The sequence below is a fragment of the Tympanuchus pallidicinctus genome, unplaced genomic scaffold (assembly GCF_026119805.1).
Source record: "Tympanuchus pallidicinctus isolate F22 unplaced genomic scaffold, pur_lepc_1.0 scaffold1, whole genome shotgun sequence".
NCBI classification, from domain to species: Eukaryota; Metazoa; Chordata; class Aves; order Galliformes; family Phasianidae; genus Tympanuchus; species Tympanuchus pallidicinctus.
This window is the reverse complement of record NW_026294618.1, coordinates 72,311,596-72,332,787: the sequence shown is the minus strand read 5'-3', so window position 1 is coordinate 72,332,787 and position 21,192 is coordinate 72,311,596. Positions and strand designations below refer to the sequence as shown.

The window sequence follows — 21,192 nt, the reverse complement described above, 5'->3', positions numbered from 1 at the left end:
TTTCTTCTCTCCTGATCTGCACATTCCACACTTTTTCTCAATATTGATCATTTTATGAAGACACCCAGCATTGCTATGATATAAACAGAGATGCTACCACTGCTCAGTCAAGCTGCTTTCAATAAACAATTTTATATCAGTCTCTTTTTTTTTTTTTTGCTGCTATTTTACATCTGTACGCTATTTACATTTGTTCTTAGCAACACTGGGGTGTATCATTCGACCTGCACCATTCTGAATGATGAACTTGGAGTTACCTACTATGCCCCCATTCACAAGACAAATCAACTTCTGCTGAAGCACTCTACACAAGTTCTTTATTTAGACTACCTGTATTTGTATAGTCCAGATTTGTTTTCTATATCTACAATAAGAGATTTAGATCTTTTATCTACACTGCAGTTCTTCATCGTTTGCCCAGTGCACTCCTACCTCTGAAATGCTGCTATCCCTTCGTGTCTCACGGAAAGTGTAAAGCAGAACATTACAGCACTCTTCTGTGTATGGCTTCAGAGCCTGGTACCTTCCACATCGGCTCACTTTCTTTACTTAAAGATAGTTATAGGAATATTACTTAAGGAAACATTTACCATTTGTTTCAGTGATGCAATCAGTTGACTTAAGTATTAAAGCTACTGCTAAATTTCACTCGCAAATTTCAACACTTTCCACAATTCACATTTCATTTAACACCTCATCCTTCCCTTCTCATCGTGACACCACTTGTTCCAAACCTGAATTCTCACCACTTTGATTTTAACAGTTCTATTAATAGTTATTAAGAAGCAATTCAAAGCACGTTTAAGTTCTGAAGATCAAGATACAGCCAGCATACAGGATCCTTCAACTTTGTAATCCATTGGGATTTAAAAGCTATTAAATGACTTACACAAAGCAAATTCCTTTTTCTGCTGGATGCATCTCAGAGTATCATATTGCTCAGAGAAAGAAGGCAGGACTGGAGGCACCAAGTTGAATACCAGAAACCGTAAGTATCAGAAAGCTAGATATCTAGATATTTCTTTTTAGAATTTATTTACCATGAATGACTCTACAAAAGACAAACAAACAAATCTCTCCTTTCTACATCTATTACTACCAGAGAAACTTAGCTGACATTATTGGATAAGAGACTACAGAGGAGGGGATGTAAGCCAGGAAGCCAAAAAATTTGCAGACTCTCAAATTTCCTCTTAGTGCATTAAAACTCCATTGCCGTCACAGAAACATTTTGGAAAAGCTAACTAGAAGAGGGAGCATAGTTTATATTCTATGCCAACTATATTCTCACTGTGAAGACTACCAGCATTTGGACCTGTGACTGTGAAGAAAATACCAGAGAAAAAAAAATATATCTGTCAATTTACTCAGGCCACTTAATTTTACAAGCACTTTAAAAGAAGAATTGCAATCAAAGGACAGAAAAAAGAAGATAACCCCAATTAACTATCAGTCAATTGCAGCTAATGCCAAGAAATAACAGGGTATGCCTGCTCCATGGTACAAACACTGCTGTACAAGCACAATGAAGGATGTGCTTTAACAGAAAAAGTGATACCTCTGAGAGCTCAACTGTCCTGCACTCCTGAGAAAGTCCACACATGCGTTTTCATGTGGTGTAATGACAACTTATGTTTGAAAATGCTTCAGAGCAGGAAAAGCAGAAAGACACTGCACTAAGAAGCTTCACATGTGTCTGTGATAACAGGGATAAAGAGAATTGAGACAGCACCAGTTGCCACCCTCTCCAATACAGTTATCCTGTACCATGAGATCATGAGACAATTTGTTGTACGTGCTGAAGATACACAGTAAATATCTAGTTGGACACTGACAACCAGCCTAAAACGTACATCACCAAAATAACCACATAACTTTCATGGGGACATGCACAGAAAATAATTCCCACAACTTCAGAAAGATTTATTTGATTTACTCATTTGCACTCAAAAGTGGATCTGGCCCAAAAAAGTGTTAGAGACACGACCTTCATAGTATATGTAGCTCCTAACAAAGGTTAGCACAACTGTTCACACTTCCCAACTCCAACGAATTTGTCTGCGACCATAAGTTTTAAAAATCACATTGACTCAAATATGCATATTCCTGCTTATTTGCCCTTGCACCAGAAAGACAACTGGTCTGAATAAGACATTTGGTTTTTTTTTGTCTAGCCTTTCTGCAATCTTTACACAAGAAAACACAAGAAAAAAAATCCAATTTTAATGTAGGAAATTTATGAAAAAGATTGCATTAGTAGGAAGCTTAATAATTTCTGTATCTGTTAAGAAAAGAAGAGTATAACTCATTTTAAGTAGATCTTAAATTCTAAATCCCAGAGAAGGAAATCACACCCGTAGAGAATTTGTTTCAGTTATAAGCATTCAACATGTTTGTGCGCATGTATAAATATATTTATATATACACACACGCTGTCTCTAATTATCTCAGTCTAATAGAGTTGTTTCTTAAGACAGTGCTTTACGGCCCTTCTCCTAAAGTAATTTTCCTCTCTGCTTGTGCTAGCTGGGGGGTTTCATTACTTCCAGCCTAAATGGGATGCAGTGATTCATTCTGTAGTTATATGGAACATTACTGTGCTCACAGCACATGGTAAGAGCATTAGGGAGAGCTCTGCCAGAACATTCCCACAGGCAAGACTGAGGTTTCCCCCTTGAAGAGCTGCCCATCTGTCTGCTATGCATGTTTTAAAAAACAAGTTATGATCCTGCAACATGACCTCCTATCTCTTGTGTCCACACAGCATTCTAATGACTTCAGGATCAGGGTTTCTTCCTGGGCTTGAGATACAGTCTGTGTTGGCCCTCATTCTCTTAAATATTTAATTCTGCTCCCTCCCACAAAAAAGAGCACAAAGGTGCAAAACAGCAGAAGACCATTCAGCCTTGATAAACTAATTTGATGTAAACCAATGACTACATATGGCATTGATCATATTTCTGCAGTTCAACCTTTTGCTCATTCAGTGCAGAACTATATTTCCCTGAACTGAGAACAACTAAGATGTTACATCTTACTGGTTTGAATCATTAACTGTCCCCTTGTTTCCCACTGCAATAGATGGTACATGTTTGTAATATGTTACATGTTACTAACACAGGACAACTAGAGTAACTGTAAGAGGGGAGGTAGTTCACCATGTACAGTTCAATTGCACTAACATAGACTCAAGCACAGTAACAATCCAAATGAAGCACAGTGAAAGTATTGGTGAAGAATGCCAGAAGTCTAAGGTGAAGGAAATGCTTAGCATGTTCCAAAAAAGCCATTAAAAAGAAATCGTCAAACCACAGGCAGTATCTCAAAGCCAGATTCCTAGGAACAACAGAAAGAGTCTCATTAAACCATCTTAAAAGGAAAGTTAGTAGAAGCTTTACCACAAGATCCCCAAATCTCAAGTTGAGTAAAGCCCTCCCTGCTCCAGCACCTCCCTCCATATAGCTGAACAAACAGTGTCAGAGATGACAAGATGTACTTTCCACTACCAGCAGATCAGCTCCTAAAGGAATACTGTCCCAGTTCAAGTTTATTTTCCATTAGTGACATCATCTAAGGGACGCATTCATCACACAGAATACAGTACAAGTCATGCTAGCGTTCTTCTGTGTTCTGTTTGCATGGAACGGCCTGGGGAAACCTCAATCCTTAAAAAGCAGGTGGTCTAATCCTATGTAAGTCTAGGGTTTCCTGTAAAAGGTGTGACTATCTCCTGGCACTGAACGACTGCACGTCTGTTTTACAGCGCTTGCTATTAAAAAAAACAAACAAAACCAAACAGAGCATGTAAATATCCCTTCAAGAATAATCCAGCAAGACTGAACCCTGTGAAATGTTAAGATTATTGAGCCATTAATTACAAAGTGATCATAGACTTTTCTCTATTGTCTCCTCTGAAAGAAAAGTTACGTCATCCTGCAGTATAAAACAGAAAACTCACGAGATTCCAAGATGAAAGGGAAACTCAGCACGGGTTTCTGCATGCGCTCTCCTCAAGAAAGATGAAAGGAATAAAGATGAGGTTTCATAAGGCCTTTAGAAGGGGGTAAAATAGTTACGATATTGCTTTACTAGGAACAGGCAGACAATATCTTTATCAGATCACCTAAGATGTCTGGAAAAGACAGAGATGTTGAGGCATGAAAGCCTTAATGTGTGAAACAGAATAATCAGTTCTGAGCATGAAAATTTAGATAAGCCTTCATGGAATTCAGGACTTCAATGGATCACTGGTATAATGCTTCTCCCGTTCTGTTTCCTGCAGGAAGCTCCTTCCTTTTTCATTACTATTGATGATATCATTTATGAAAGTTTTACAGCAGCAGGTGCCTAAATGATTCGAGAATGCGACTTCTCAAAATATGAGCAATGCCATAGAGTTGTCTACTCATGTATTTTTTAATCGGTTGTAGATAATTCTGCTTATTTCAAATGTATTTTCAATCAGAAACAGTGACATTAAGAATAGGAGTACATGTAATGTTTAAAATCCCATTTGAAACCAAAAACTGTTCAGGACCAATCTGTAGGGCAATTATGGTCCAAACCTATTTTCTATGTTGGAAATTTCAGGTCACTCAAATAAGAAAACCTCACCCAAGAAAGCGATATAGAAATAAAAGGGACAAGAATCTAATGAAAATCTTTAATCAATAGCTCAAAATAAGACTAAGTCTTGTCTCAACCATTTAAGAAGTCACAACAGAGAAGAGAATAAATCAGTTTTCTGCATTCCAGCTAGCGAAGAGTCACGAGCATGAGAAAGCATGAGAAAGATTTATATCACTTTTTAACTCTATAAGCAGAGTAGTGAAAGAGATCAGTTGGGTAAATGTAGAAGCTTTCTTCTTGGAGGTTATCAAGAACAAGTTGGTTAAATATGTCAAGAACAGTATACTTGTTTCTGCCTGAAAGCAGAGGAATAGGCTAAATGCCTGCCTGGATTCACCCAGTCATATTTCCTACAATATTCATGGAAGATTCCAATCCTAATTGACAACTACACTGCAGCCTTAAAACAGGAGAAAAACCAAAACTTGTTTTCCTTCCAGGTTCTGTGATAGAGGGGCCCTAAGACTGCAAAATAAGAAATCATTTAGCAGATGACAATTACTATTCAGTAATTCAAGTAGTTGGCATGTAACAGATAGCTGTAAACCTATGCTGTCAGGGTGTTTTTTTCTGCAGTGATCCTCCCTTTCCTCTCCTATTTTATGACCCCATAATTTCCCTTAGGAAAAAATATACAGTACTGGGGGAAATCCAGCAGAGAAATTGAAGAAAAGGAAGTGGAAGGGCGAAGATAGAATAATCAAGAAAGAAAGCTGAGGAAATGCAACAGAATAAAGACGAATCAAAGTCAGTAGACAGGTGAGTGGTCTAAAAGTTAAACACAAAGCAAATTAAAATGAAAGCAGATGTAATGACATGTTCCTTGTGTGCATACAGTGCCCAAAGTCTGTATTATGATCCTGGAGAAGAAATTGTGACGCTTATATCGCCTTCCCAACTTTATCACACCATACATGAATTAACATATATATACATAAAAGCTGAGCATTTTATGACCCATGATTTCTTATACGGGACCATAAACCACTTAACAACAATAGGAGCAGATGTTAGACATAGTTGAGTACTTTTAAGTGTCTCCTGTCTGAAGGATAATGAGAATCATAAACTCTTCATATCCCACAGCACTACTGCAGTGAAAATTCACCATAGCTTTTAAGGTGCCCAAATGCTACCCTGAAAAAAATCCCAATAAAGAAAGAATTGTAAGAAAGATTAAAACAAATTGATAGAGTTATGTCATGTAAATAAAAGATTGCCACATCTTCAGTATCTGTTCTCAGTCAAAGTTAATTTTACATTCAAAAAAATCAAAGTTGGATGTTTAGCACAAACCTATTACCTACTACTGTAAATCTAGTTACATGTCAGTTATCTTTCCTTCCTTGAACAGTTCCTGAATTATAAAATGTGCCAGCCATTTGGGTACAGAGAAAAAAAAATATCACTCAGGGAACTGTTAAGAATAGCAATGACTATGAATAACCCCACAGATGCAATTTGAGAGCACATTTTTACAAATAGAAATTGTTTGAGCTTTCACCTCCAGAATGAAAAGTCACTGCCCCAGCCTCTCTCTAATAAGACCAGTTTTGGGCATCTCCAATGAAGCTGCCATTTCTGGTCATTTAAGTGATGGGGACACCTGTGCCCTCGAGAGCTAAACTGGGACTACAACTCATCTCATAGACACTATGCATGTGTTAGCAACCTTGTCAGTTATTCACCTGGCCTGGTTTCAAAAGAGGGACCTAAAAGTGAAAGGTTCCCCCAGCCATACAACCTAACACTATAAATTATAAGTGCAACTTCAGTACAAAGCTATTTTTTAAACATGAGTTGGGATACAGGAGCTACCAGAATATTGTAACCAGACAGGTTTGCAAGACTGGAAAACTTTTAATTAATGTTTTCACCACCTTCCTAAGCAGTGCCAGGGGGCAGAATTTTGCAAGGCAGTTTTTTCTTGGAAGTTTAGTTTCTTTATTCAAATATGCAGGAATTCTTGAAAAAATCTGGTCACAAGCAGCATCCAAGTAACACTCTCTTTGATAAGCTTTTCATCCAAGAGCAACAAGTTGCTGTCCTATAGTAGCTACAGATAATTTATTCTAGCTAGAATGAGTAATAAGGAGCAAATCCTTTGCTGTTTGCAATGATTTTACCTCTCCATTTTCCACCCTACTTCAGTAAAAATACATATCACAATTTACAGTTTTACTTTTCTGATAACTCTATTTTCTGTGCCTTCTATGTAAAGAAAGAGTATGTTAATATACATTCATTTACCCTGCTGACTCTTTTGTTATAACAATTTATATCTCCAATGTTTTTTTTAATTATCTACCATAATTCAATGTATTAAAATATTCAAGGTACAAGATTAGCACTATAGAATGATAAATAAATGGTATCCTCTGTGAAGTTCTGAAATTACTAACAGATTCCTGAGTTACACTGCCTTCGTATTAAATTGTTTTCTGTAATGAGGGTAAGACAGCGAGTAAAGACACTGAAGAATTCAGAGAATCCTTACATATCCACAGCTTTCTTGAACAACTTCTTTTAAAGAGGTCAAATCTCTTTACGCCTCCATCCAAAATCCTTACCCCACAGTAGAGGTGAAATACAAGCATTCCTGTGGACTGAGAGTTCCAAATACATTATTAGGAGGGCCCAATTACACCTCTAAAATCGAGTGACTATGCAATGTCTTACAGCTTCATCTACGTTTTGCAAATTTAAGATACTGGCTAGCAAAAGAACTTTTACTTTTCAAGTAAAAAAAAAAAAAAAAATGCTGAAAAAGAAATGTATCTGTGAACCAAGCATATTCTGACCTGTGGTCAAACAGAAGTAAAGCTTACAAAAGAAAAAAAAAAAGACTAATGGAACAGTACAAATTGAAAGTTTTTAATACTCTACTTTTGGTCAGATGTAGACACTGTATTTACAACACGAAAAGTTGAATCCAGCAAATGAAAGTTCTACTAAAAAGGCTGTAGCGGACTCTCTTATCATCCATGCAATAAACACTGCAACTTTGAATCAATACATGCTCGCAAAGCATCACTCTTCCATGCACTCACTCTCTTGTTCTCAACAAGTTTTTCTAGACAGATCTCAGATGAACAAAACAATCAAGGTAACTCCGACACTCTTGAAAACATTCACAGTTAATAGAGTGATGAGCTATTTGCATTGTGGTGCTTTCTGTATCACTTTTGAACAAAGTAATATTTTGCAAGTTTAAAGGTAAATACTAGTTAGAAACAACAGCTACAGTAGGGAACACTTTCTGGATGTAACTGTCAAGAAGTTCAGAAGCAGAAGGAAAGAAAAATGTATTTAGCGCATCAAAGGACCAAAATATCAAAGTAAAAGTTGAACAGTTTACAGAGTCAACAGAAATTCGTTCATTTCTACATGTTTCAGAAATAGTTAATTCTGGAGCACCGAGTTCTATGCTCTGTATTACAAGAGTATCCAATAAGTGTTGAGCAAGTAATGCACAGTAAAAATGCCAGTGGATCTGAAGAGAACTTTTTCAGCAATGTAAGAACTTCTAGGACAGCCAATTTTCTGTTTGCTTGTTTGTTTTTTCTCTCCCTCTGTTCGCCTTTTCCAGCTTTAAGTATGGTCAATTCCTTACTAATCAGGAAACAAAAATACAATCTCTTATTATTACCACTCCCTGGTGAGATTTAAGAATGGAACACAGGTAATCCAAAAAATATCAAGACTACTGTGGTGGATCTACAATGACAAATCTGCAGGCGTGCTTTCAAGGTGAGGTGTATGTTCTTTATCTTGCTTGAGGCTTTCTCTTAAGCATATTAAGCAATGAACATGTATTACTACTGCAATATCAGTGCCAAATTAGCCTTCTTATGGCCTGTACTTCCCATTCTCCATTCAAAACTCCATTCCTTCTCTCACCAACTATGCCCCAGAGTCCTCATCCTGGTATCCTACAAGTTCCTGAACTATCACAGGTAGTAATGGTTAACATTTTTGTTTCAGTAAATGCATGTTTAAATGACTAAATCAATTTAGGATGAGACGAACAAAACATTCGTAGTGTGGAAGGAACTGAAGATATGCCCTCTGGAAATAGAAGGATTAATTAAAGTAGGCTAATCTAGGATTTAGTTGACTGGATTTTCAAATGTCTTTCCCTTGCTTTTCTGTTGATTTACTTCACCATGCTATCTTTACTCACTAATTATATACCACATTGCCAGGTAAGTAAATCCATTATAAACTGGCCAATATCACCAAACCAAGTAGGATATAAATATGTTCATTTTTAAAACACTTCCATAAGTATAAAAATACATCTTTCATATTTTTGTTAAAATCAAAAGGTTTCAAAAACTTGTGAATTGCACGTACACCAGCAGATACATCTTTGTATTGCTCTGACATCACCACATGATGGAGAAAAGATGTCACAGTCAGATCCTGAGATATTTACACAGTAAATAGTGTCTTCGCACTGTTATGTAGTAGATATCTAGTTTCACAAATCTAGTTTCGCTTGTAATCTACACAAAAGTTTCAGTACATAATGACTAGGAAATAACACTCTTCAGTTTTGATTTTTGTTTAAGAACACATTTTTTAAAAGACTGCTGTTAAAGGTACTACTTAAGTACACTGGGCTTATGTTTTAAACTCGAATGCTTTTATGAGCTATAGAGTAACATTCTCTAAAACATTCAAAATATCCTGTAAACCAGATGAGCTCCTGAAAAATTTCAGAGCTCCCAAATTATTTTTACTGATATTGTCATACAAACAGATTAAATTCCAAAACACTACTCAGGTTCTTTAGATAACTGGATTCTAAATGGATACAGAATTTAACTAACATGTTCTCAATGGCTTAGCTAAGAATAGATGGGTAAATAACAAACAATTGAAGTTGTAAATTGCTGAAAGCATAAACTGGTTTAGACAGATAATTTTGTGATAAGTGAGATGCTTTGTCAATTAAGAACACAGTCCTTTATTTACAGCACGTCTGTCCTTAAAGGAGTCACGTTCATACCTGTGCTTGGGTATGGAATTGAAGACCATAGGAAAAAGAAAAGCAAGAAATCTTCAGCCTCGACTGTGGCATTTTGTTTGCCTTCTAATAATGATGCCAAGTGGATGATATGTGCATTATACATAATGCATATACATGTACAGCTAGAATTGCTTGTCATGTTGCATTACAAACTGCATTACTGATTTAGCATTAAAAAGTGGTAACTAGGTGAATAGAGTTACTGCTTTTTTTTTTTTTTTCTTTCAATAATTTCAACATCACCCTCCACAAGGCAGAGAGTTGGAACTAAATACTCTTTAAGTCTCTTTCAACCCAAGCCATTCTATTATTAGATATGGTCTGCAGACTAAAATCACTGTAACAGAAAACAGAAGGGATTGTAAATTTACAAAAAAAAGTAGAGTCAAGGGTGGACAGCGGCTCCATTGAAGAAAATGTGTGGTAGAACTACATCCTGGAATACAGCTGGAGATCAATTTTGATTACACATATTTTCCATAGGCTAAAGAAACTGTCTAGGTAAAATAATTCCAGAACTGCACAACTATTCACTTATTTATTTTTTATTTGCATTTAATGCAGCTGGGTACCCATTTTCTTCTAGCTTCATAGGCCAGAATGCGATATCTTAAGTCTCACAGCAGTGAAAAGTTACACCGCTGTCAAGATTAAACATAAAACTGAGTTTAAAAAAAGAAATCACTTAATGCTAGATGGTTAGGCCTTTCTGTGAGAACCAAAATAGCAGGCTGATTTTCAGAGGTTCCTCTTGATGTCATTGGAAATGCCTGGGTGTTCGACACCTATAAAAACACGAGCATTTCCTTAGACACTTAAGGAATAAACACAGATGCTAATTTTAGCCTAGGGTAGCCACTTCCCACAGGCTCCTGCTATGGTAGTAGTGAGGAACAAGCTTTTATAGGAGGCAGCTCAGAGTAGAACCAATGTACCCTACATTAGGTTCAGTTATCGAAGTAAGGGGTGGCCAGACTGATCTGGTATTGAATTGCAAGTTGAAGAGATTCTAACAGTTAAGAGTTGATAGTTGGGAGAAAGCTTTTGACATGAACAGAGCATCTTATTCACACCGAGTAAAAGAAACACTCAGCACTTTTCATCTGCAAAAACCAGCACACAGCACAACCACTATTTTGGAGCATGAATGGACATTTAAGGTCCAAATACAAAACATTATTAGCCACTATTAACTAGCAGTTCCTGCTGCCACCCTCTGAAGAACCAAGTGCATTTCTACAAATTAGAGTTACTACTTCAATTAAGTTACTACTTCAATTAAGTACTTCCAGTGAAATGGAACACTCTATTTCAAATTCTTCTGCCTTTATCTCTGCAGAAGCTCTGCTCCAGTATTTACAATAACAGAGGAAAACCATTACTTCTATAACAACTAACCTGTAACCCTCTCACATCAGTAGTTTGAGGATTACTGGGATCATGTTATCCCAATTTGTACTGAAGAAGTACTTGTACCACCAGGGCAAAGAGCTACAACAGAATATGTATGGAAACAGTAACAGAGAGTGGCCATTACATTGTATTTGCTGGTTAAATGACCTGGAAAGAGGTAACTCCTATCTTCAAATAGATGTCTCATTGTATTAGGTGGAAAAAAGAACACTGTATAGCACCTGTACAGATTTACGATCAGCTTTATGCTTCAGCCTTTCACCACAAGGCATACCCAACAAATCCAGTAATATTATAAGAACAAATGTTACATGTTTTTAACAAAGCTTAGGAGGAAATGAAGTACTAGATGTGAATACATTTTTCTTCTGGTACTAGCTGAGATAAATAACGCAGACACAAAAGATTTACTTTGAGTCAGCAACATTTCACTACGCACTCAAGAGGAATACCATCTTGGTTACACATTGTTCATCCAGAAAATTAGGACTCAAGTCAAAAAAATTGTACTTGGCAGTAAACAATCCAAAATGACTCTGTTTTGCCAGCTGTATAAGACATTTTCATATTTTCCTACTTGCAACGATATAAAATAATATGCAGGAGAGACTTCTTTTCACTTGGGACAAAGCTCAGCAGCACTAACTTCTATCTGATTGTATTCCACTTTCACAAGTGAAATTTCACTGATCCACCTGCATTTCAGATCCATAACCCAATGCATCCTCCTGTAAGCAGGCTCTACAGTACAATTTCTGAAATACTACCTATATAAAGCATAGTACTTATATACCACTTAATGAAAAGTAAATACCATCTATATAGAATTTACTTGTATAGTATTTATTGCCTACATAATCACTTTTCATAACTAAAGAAAATCCAGTTGCTATGCCTCATTTAAACTAAACATCATTGAATGTGTCTGAATTTGTGCAACAGTGACTAAATTTATATTAGGCATTCAGTATCTGACTTTTTCCATCACAGCAATGAATCCCTTTTTGTCTTACTCGTAAGAGGATGAACACACTTTGGTGAAACATTTTGAACTGTGTTGTCCCACTGACAAAAGCAGTCAACATTCAGCCCGCAGAGCTATCTCAGTTTGATTTGGGAACTGGTGATGTAATCAGGATATTTTCTTATTGAGATTCACTAATTTACAGAACGTATATAAGTCCCATTTTTCTTAAACAGGGCTAAAAATTTTACAAGTCTGGACTCCTTTAATGCATTCTCAGAGCTGAGGACCTTTAGTGCTCTTCCAAGCAAACTTCCCATACCTATCCACTCAGCTCTTAGCTCTTCAATGACCCAAACACAGACCCAGAGCAAAGGATGCAGACCTTCTCTCAAGAGATTATAGTAAAGCCCACTGCTTAAAACACAGCTTTCCTCTAGCTCTTAAGCACCTTCGTTGCAGCTTATGGAAACCCACTTAGATCCATACTTTCTTCCAATCCTTATTGTCTTACTAATTGGATTGGTGTATCTGCAGACATTTTGCTATATGAGTTTCAGAGAAAGCTGCACTGCCTATCTGTGAGTGCAGGCAGGAAGGCAGTAGCCTTTGCTTCTGGGTACAAAACGGTTCCTGAGAGATTTAAGGTTGTTCAGCATAGAGAAGGCTCTGGGGAGACCTTAATAGTGGCCTTCAAGTTTTTAAAAGGGACCTATAAAAAAGATAGGGAGAGATTCTTTATCAATGTATAGCGATACGATAAGCAGCAATGAAGGTGGCAGATTTAGATTACACATTATGAAGAAATTCTTCACACTGAGGTTGGTAAGGCTTATTACAGGCAGATCTTTGAGGGCTGGTAGAAATCAATAGCTGAGCTGCAACTGCAGGAATTACCCATCTGACAACACTAACAAAAGCATACAGAGCTTACAATGGGGAATGTAACAAGGAAGGAGGATGTTGAGTTTAAACAGGAAAAAAAAAGTTGATGAATCAATTTGTCATATTTGCCACTGATAAAGAAAATCTTCATTCAACCTCCATAATCATTTCTCGTTAAGTGAATTTCATAATAGCTTTGCTTGAATTTTCCTTCATATACAAGCACTACAGCACTCAGAGTTCTCTCAGTTGAACACTTCATTGATACCTTCCAAGATTGGTTATGAGGCACATTGACAAAATATGATCATTCTACTATCCTTTCAGCACGTTCTTCTCAAACACCATTCCTGGCAAATAACATCAGCAACAGGAACTTAACATGTTACTATTTTAACAAGTGCTAATCTCGAGGAGGCCAATCATACAGGGTAAGCCTTAAACACATCCCATATTTCTCTACAGAGTCCAGCTACCAACAGGACAACTCTCCATAGAACCAAAGACACTGCAACTACACATTCTTCTGTTTCATCAGCATCTACTATAATCACAGTGTATGCTGAAAAATCAGGACAAACTGGTAGCAAAAGAGGAATCTGTCCATCGACTACCAAGTTCTATGGCCTCCTATATGGGGTCAGCTACCACCAAGGAGGTCACTTAAAGAGCACCCAGGGCTTAAAAGGAAACAATGTATGCTTTATGTGTGCGCATTCTTAATGTTAGAGCTTTTGGCAATTGCTGCTTTAGGAACAAATTCTTTATGAACCTGGAGAAGCATTTGGCTTTGGAATGCTAAAACTTAATGTTACCAAAAGGCACAATCTCTGCACCTATGGAATCATATCGCACTTCTACAGAAGGCAGGTACAATGCTGAGTGATTACTAAGTAAAAATAAGAATGTGTTTTTAAAAGGCTGCCCAGGGAGGTGGTGGAGTCTCCTTCTCTGGAGATGTTCAAGACCTGCCTGGATGCCTATCTGTGTGACCTGCTGTAGGGAACCTGCTTTGGCAGGGGGGTTGGACTCATGATCACTGGAGGTCCTTTCCAACCCCTACAATTCTGTGATTCTGTGAAATAGTTTGCTTTCCTAACTGCTATTAGCAATACAAAACCCTGTACTTAACCTGCAGAAATACTAAGACATTTATGTGAAACTATTTGGATAAAAGGTAAAGCGCACAGAGAATTGCAGTACCGGACTCAGTGTATCATGATTTCTCCACATAGTGTCATTCTGCTTTTAATACTGGTACAAGGTAGACTTGCTTCCTTACAAATGAAACCCCTTTCTGAAATTATTTCTGGAGCTACACAACCCAGAGCACCAATCTTCCTAAGAAATGGCCAATTGATAATAGAAAGCAGTAGGAACGAGTAATAAGAGGCTGGTACTTTGTTAGAACGGAGTGCACCATTTCCCTCCCTCACAATCCTACATTCACTTCTGGTTGTCATAGATCCTTCTCCATAAGAAGTGACACCTCACTGAAAAACCTCAAGAGATGAAAAGAGATGGACTCTTTGTGTGCTGTGAGATCTTAATTCCAAGGCTTCTAGTTCAAGGAAATAATTTTCCAGTCTGAGAAAAACAATCAGAACACTCCACAACTCATTATTTCCATAGAACATCACAAAAAAGCAGGATCCAGGCTGGAATGCACTGTACACACTGCAGATAGAGCCATATTCCTCATAACAACTATTTCAGAGCCTGTAAATCCACAGATTCTACAGCACTGAATATTCCTGGTGGCATCCAGCCTCTCCTGCCAATACTTTTCTGCTTTACATTTCTTTTTCACTCATTCAAGCATGGCCATTTCTCTCCTGTTCCTGGTTTGAGGAATGTAGCTGTTTGCTTCTACAAGTTTATCTGTCTTTTCATTCACAGGCAGACTTTTTCCAAGAAAAGATTTCTGATAAGACACTGATTTAGATTCCATCCACAGAAGACCACACAGACTTCAGAGTGAATCCAGGACGTTGACTGTAACTCTATTTATAGACACTGAAGTCAGACTGAACACAAGGTCAATCTCTCTTTCAGGCCGCAATCAACATCTTTAATCTGCTCAACATTATTAAGTTGCACCAACACAAGTAAAAGAAGCGTTTTGTCCGTAATACACAGTTCTGGTAGCACCTTCCAAAGAATTTGCTACAGTTGTTGCTTTATTTACTTATTCATTCCTTTGACATACAAGGACAACAGGAGCTGTATTATCAGTGAAATAAGGTAATGCAGATAAGTCCTTAAGGTCATGCTAAAAACGTAATCTAACTGGAAAGTCAACTTCTACTCTGGAGAAACTTTCCTGAAGTCATCACTCATGCACAGTGCTCAGTGTCATCAAGATTTGAATCCACAGAGCGCAATAGCAAGCTAAATAAATACTCCAAGTCTTCTTTATTCTATTCCATTGCAAAAGATCATCACACACTCACAGAATAGCTGATGTTGGAAATCACTCAGTCCAACCCCTTGTCTTCAGCCAGGGTCATCTTAGATCACATAACACAGGATCATACCCAGATGGCCTTAGAATATCTCCAGAGAAGGAAACTCCTCAACTTCTCTGTCACTCTCACAGTAATAAAGTTTCTTCATCATTTTCAGGTGGAACTTCCTGTGTTTTAGTTTAGGTCTGCTGTCTTTTGTTGCTGGGCACCACTGAAGAGTGTGGTCCCATACTCTTGACACTTAAGATATTTGAATGCATTGGGAAGATTGTCTCTCAGTGTTTTTGTCTCCAGCTCTCTCAGCCTTCCCTCTTAACAGAGATGTTCCAGCCCCCTAATCATCTTCATAGCCCTCCACTGGCATATATTTTGTGCTGTGGAGCCCAAAACAGGACACAGCCCTGCAGATGTGGCCTCACCAGGGCTGGGAAGAGAAGGAGAATCACCTCCCTCAACCCTCAACCTCAAAGTGCTGACAACACTTTTCCTAATGCACACCACAATAGCACTGGCCTTCATGGTGCTGACACCTACAATAAAACTCTTCTGCATCAACAAGGTGATGGTATCAGGACCATAAAGCAAGCTGGAACGTAAACGTTCCTCTATAATAATAGCAGTAAGGTCAGGAACATGTTTTCAGTTCTTTCTTTACATACGTTAGTGCAATAGCGTCAGAGACATGCACAAACATCTGGAGGAAACATGAGATACCAATGTGGAGTCAGCTAAGTCCTTTACGACACAACCGTCCTGAAGACGGAATCACACCTGTTCATAATTCTTCAGATCTTTTCTGTGTCCTGAAGATTTCAGACTTCTTTAAACTTTGACATCAATTTATTTATTTTTTTTTAAAGAAGTACACTCCTATAATAAATTATTTATAACAACAGTTGTCTAAAAATAAAATGTACCAGTAAACAATTTCTACTGTCTGTTACTTACGGCACAGTGATGTTTCCATATAGTAGGAGTATAAACTTCATTGCGGGTCTCTGCATGGAACCTCCTAAATCAAGAAAGTTTTCTCTTTATGAGCTTACGGTTGTTTCTAGATGTTCTTCAAAAGTACCCCTTTCCTTTCTTAGGCTTGTCAGGTATTCTCTTAAGCTCAACACTGTCAGAACATCCATTTGGTCTCTGTTCTGTAATCCTGTACTTCTTTTTGCATGATACAATGGTACTCTGTACCATCATAACTCTTTTTCTTGCATTAATAAGAGAAGAGGGAAAAGAAAAAGCACTGTTTAACACACAGCTCACTAAGCAATCTTGGGAGTTCAAACATGCTGTGAACAATACAGCACATCTTCATTTTAAGTAGAGTTGTCCTAGGTTTCCTAAGTTAAGGGGAATCGCAATTTTCCATGTTCCTTCAAAAAATATTGAGATAGAGACTGGAGAGACTAGAAGAATTGCAGAATCTGTTGAATGTTTTCTTTTTTAGAAAGTTGAGAAATTTAACAGAGAGAAGAGATATCAGATTTTAAGTTTTTCTCTATGAGCTATAGCATGATTTTTAATTCCATTCCAGTACAGCATAGCTGTGATTGAAACAGGGCTAATGACTAGTCTAACATACCATAAAATGAACTACAACTATCATTTGGTTACAAATGATCATTTTTGTCCTCTTTTTAGCCAGCAGGAAAACTGAAGTCTAAGGAGGTAAACTGACCCTGATTAAGGTAAAAGAGTCAAGAAGAATATCGCAGCGCCTCTGGTCAGCCAGACTCTGCTTTCTGATTTCTACATAGTACTGAAGAAGCAAATGGCCACTGTCACAGATCTTTCAACTGCTATTTAAACACACATGGTCAATCAAACCGTACTGGGAAAAGCAGCAAAATTCAGAAGTTTCTAATCTATCATTTCTTTCCGCATGTTTAAAAGACACCAAGGCTGTAGTTCTCTAGTTCCTGCTGAAGACAGCATGTCTGTCTCAAATATAACGAAGACAAACCGACCTGTTGTTCTGTCTTTGCTTAAAGCTGCCGTTTGAAGTTTTGACTATATTCCGACTATATGATCCTGTTTAAGTTCCTACCAGTAGCAGCTAACACAGCAGCCAAATTGCTGTACTTTCTTGATTTGACACAAGCCAAATATTACCCTAACCAAAGCACTTCAATTGGTGTTCATATTCAGAGAGTCACAGCTAAGCTACTACCGAGACTCCCTTCATACAACATACTTTATATTTATTCTGACACCTGCAGCCACCAAGGAGACTGGATAATAGCAGACCATAATACTCTGTGAACCATGGTTATAATTAGGCGCCACGGCCATTGTAATCCTATGGACGTCATCATGTGTTACCAGCATCTGTTGACAGATCTCATACCAGGCATATCACTGAAATGGCAAGTCTGGAGAGGGCAGCCCACAATAGAAACAATGGTATTTATTTCTGGTTTGTTCCAAGACTGTCTAATAGAAAATATATGCTGCCAACTGCCAGGGCTTCACTGAGATCATTTTTCTATATTATATTACCAGTTTGAACAAAGATTTGTGCCCATGTATCTGCAATCTTTTCCTAATAAATAAGGAAAGTGAGAATGCACTTTCTGCAACCGTCTTAGTGCTATTTAGAATACAGAAGCCCTGAAAGTTTCAGACCCTTTATGTGAAATTACTTACTTTCTTGTCATAATAAATTCAGACTCTTTTCCAAGGCAAGGAATGAGGATCACCCTCTTAACTTTTATTTTAATGTGATATCATTTAAATATTAAAAACAAATACTGGGAATAGACCACACGAAGTAGCAAAGGTACTACCTCTCTGCATTGTGGAAGTAAGCTTTCATCTGTGAATGTAGAAACCAGGTTTTCTGCTGAAGCATCATTACTTTGAAGGAATGGGAACAAAAAATTTGCTGTGATGCCTCATATAAACTGTTCTCTGTTCTTCTGGAATAGTCCAGAGATTTACTGCAAATAAGAAAGCCTACAGAACCCAAATCCTTTTTATTACTTATTTGTATTCTAGGAAAATTGCAGTAGAGTGATGATTGCCTGGTAACCAGCCCATTATTTCTTTATTCTGAAAACACAGGATTCCATGAAATGCCAGGCAATTGAATCTTTATCAGATGTAACCACAGCCTGTTACAGCTGAGCAGTTTCTAATCATTAACATTGAAATCACTGTCATTCTCACTGCAAAACATAAAAGAATATTTCGCCATATAAAGAGCATCAAACTAAAATGAGCACCACTGTTGTATAGAATTGGTTAGGAGTTGCAGCTGCTGAACTTCTCACACTATCCTTGTACAACAGGATCTGTCAATGCAGGAAAGCGAGCAAAATCATGTAAAACTCACAGTAAGCAGAAAGCTACAAGTGAAAACAAGAGGAAAATATCAGCTCTACCAATTGCTATGGAAAAGCAAACACATCAGCCCTAGCAGTTCTAATGGCTCTTAGTTTGACAGTCATATAGAAGCCATGACTATAACAGCAGGTCAGACACTGACTTCAGATAAAGTGCTTGCAACTCTTTTTTCTTGATTTGACACAGGCTAAAAATTATCCTAATCAAACTTCCTGGAGTTCTCCACCTGTAGTAAAAACCATATACAGCCCTACAGTTTAATGTTCCTTTCTCCTCTCTCCTTTTTTCCTTCCAGTAACCAGTAGATAACCTTGTAATCCTAGATCTGTCAGCTGCAATTTCAACATCACTTTCAACATTAGGAAGTAACAAATCCTTTGCAATATTTCTCATCCCTCCCTTCTTTAGGCTGCTTAAAACTCAGTGTTCTGAAATCAGATATTTCTTCTCTCATATTTTAAAGGCATCATAGGAGCAGCAACTACTAAAGTACTGAACTGCTAACAAGGCTGTTGGTAGGGCTGCAACTACTAAGAAGTCACAGAATCATTACAGTTGGAAAAGGTCACAAGGATCATCCAGTCCAAACACCAACCCATCCCCACCATGCCCCCTGACTATGTTCTTCAGTGCCACATTCAAACGGTTCTTTAATGAACAAGAGCCTACAACCTATGCCTATGTTCAAAAATTGAGTATAGGCAGTACTTGGTGACACAATTGCTTTTCTAAACCTAGAAGGTGAGGAATGTTTCCTCTACAATACCATATTCCAAGGAGTTCACAGACTTGTTTTTTCACCCAGTCACAGAATGGCACATGGGAATTTAACTCATTCAATAGTTTTCCAAACCTATGCTAAATATATTTCAAGGCAACATCATCTTTCTAAAATTATTCAGTCCATCTTGAGAGTAAATTCTACTAAAACTCAGAAATACTGCATGTAAATTTTGATGGGTTTTCGGCACAGTTTTGAACCACTTCATGCAACGCCCAGGTTATAACTGTGATGTACTGTTTTAGAGAAGCCATCAGGCACATACAACATTTCAGAAACTACTTTGTGAAAGGAAGACCTATGAAGTGAAGTTAAAAAAAAAAAAAAAAAAACAAACAAACAAACAACAAAACAAAACACTGGAATCACTATCAACAACACACAAATGTAGAGCTACTGACAGAACATTCCTAGTAAAATACAAAAACACACTCCTGACTCTCATTAATTACTACCATCTTACATAGATGAATACAAAAAGCGAGTGCTCTTCCCTTAAAATACTGCATAACATGTACCTTGTATCTACATCCTCTTCTAAAATAAGAACACTTTACTGCATAGCCCCAGCAATTCCAGATGCAGCACGGCTACAAGGCCAGAATTCCACAAAGAAGCACATATACAGACACACATTACTTTATTTCCAGACCTTCCTTTGCTGTTTCTCCCATGCTGGGTCCAGGAGCAGGTCCCTGTCCCATTCTTCCTCTTGGGTCATGTACTCATCTTCTTCATAGTTGTAGGTGTACTGCATGTTTGTTTCTATCTGGTTCATGCTGTTCATTCTACCCAGGGATCAGCTTCAACCGCTTTGCCTATTAACAGTTAAATATGTATATATATTTAAGCTCAGTATGGTTGCTGATGGGTTGAAGATAGCAACGTGTATATTTTTTTTTCTTTCCCAAGGAGACAGGATGTTAATATCGATGAGCCGCCGAGAGCGGAGGCTTTAACTGTCAGGTAGTGGCGGATGGCTGGTGATCCTCCTTCCCCCTCTCGCTCTCCCTCTGTCTCACCCGCTCTCTCTGCTGCTGCTGCAGGTCCTTGCGGCCGACCCTCCGGAGAAGCCCAGCGCCGCTCATTGCGGCCGCTTATTATCCCCGCCGGGCCGTCACGTGGCTGCCGGCGGCTGCCCAGCGCAGCTCCGAGAGGCGGCCGCAGGAGCCCGCGCTTGCACCGCCCCCCCTCCCCGGGGAAGACGCCCAGAGGCGCCCAGCAGCGCCGCTGGTCCGCGCTGGGGCCGGGGAACCCACCGCTGTGCTGCTGCTGTCCGGAGCACGGACTGTCACGGCAAGAGGGGGAGGCTGACCAGTAGGATTCGCCTCCCGTAAGCAGTCTGACAAAAACACACTGCCTAATCATCTGCTTTTCTAATTATTATTATTATTTTTAAATCTACTGTCACGTACTGCTGCTCAAGACTCATGCATGACTTGCCGATGTCATACAACATTATTTATCATCAACCTGAAGTCTGTGGCCAGCCGCTTTTCAGATTAAAGCTCAGCAGAGCCAGCGCAGAAAGGGACACCCAGAAGATAAAACACAGCAGAGATTGGGTGTAGAATTAGAGCACAAGTATGCAAGCACAATTTAGAAGAGCAATGCACACCTTTTCATCTAGGAAAGACGCTCCTTGCATCCCAGATGTAGACACCAAAAA

At 38.2% G+C, this 21,192-nt stretch overlaps 1 protein-coding gene across 3 annotated transcripts in view; it reads right to left on the bottom strand.

Annotated features, from left to right (window-relative positions):
• Positions 1-20,608, bottom strand: part of ACTN2 (actinin alpha 2) — a 64,055-nt gene extending 43,447 nt beyond the window's left edge. For 2 of the 3 annotated variants that reach the window (XM_052673670.1, XM_052673662.1), the window contains exon 1: positions 20,176-20,607. In XM_052673670.1, coding sequence (XP_052529630.1) covers positions 20,176-20,310 — 135 coding nt within the window. In that variant the 5' untranslated portion in view covers positions 20,311-20,607. Of the gene's footprint in view, positions 1-20,175 lie in introns of all 3 variants that reach the window. The other variant, XM_052673679.1, reaches the window with a different exon arrangement.
• Positions 20,609-21,192: the final 584 nt, after the last annotated feature.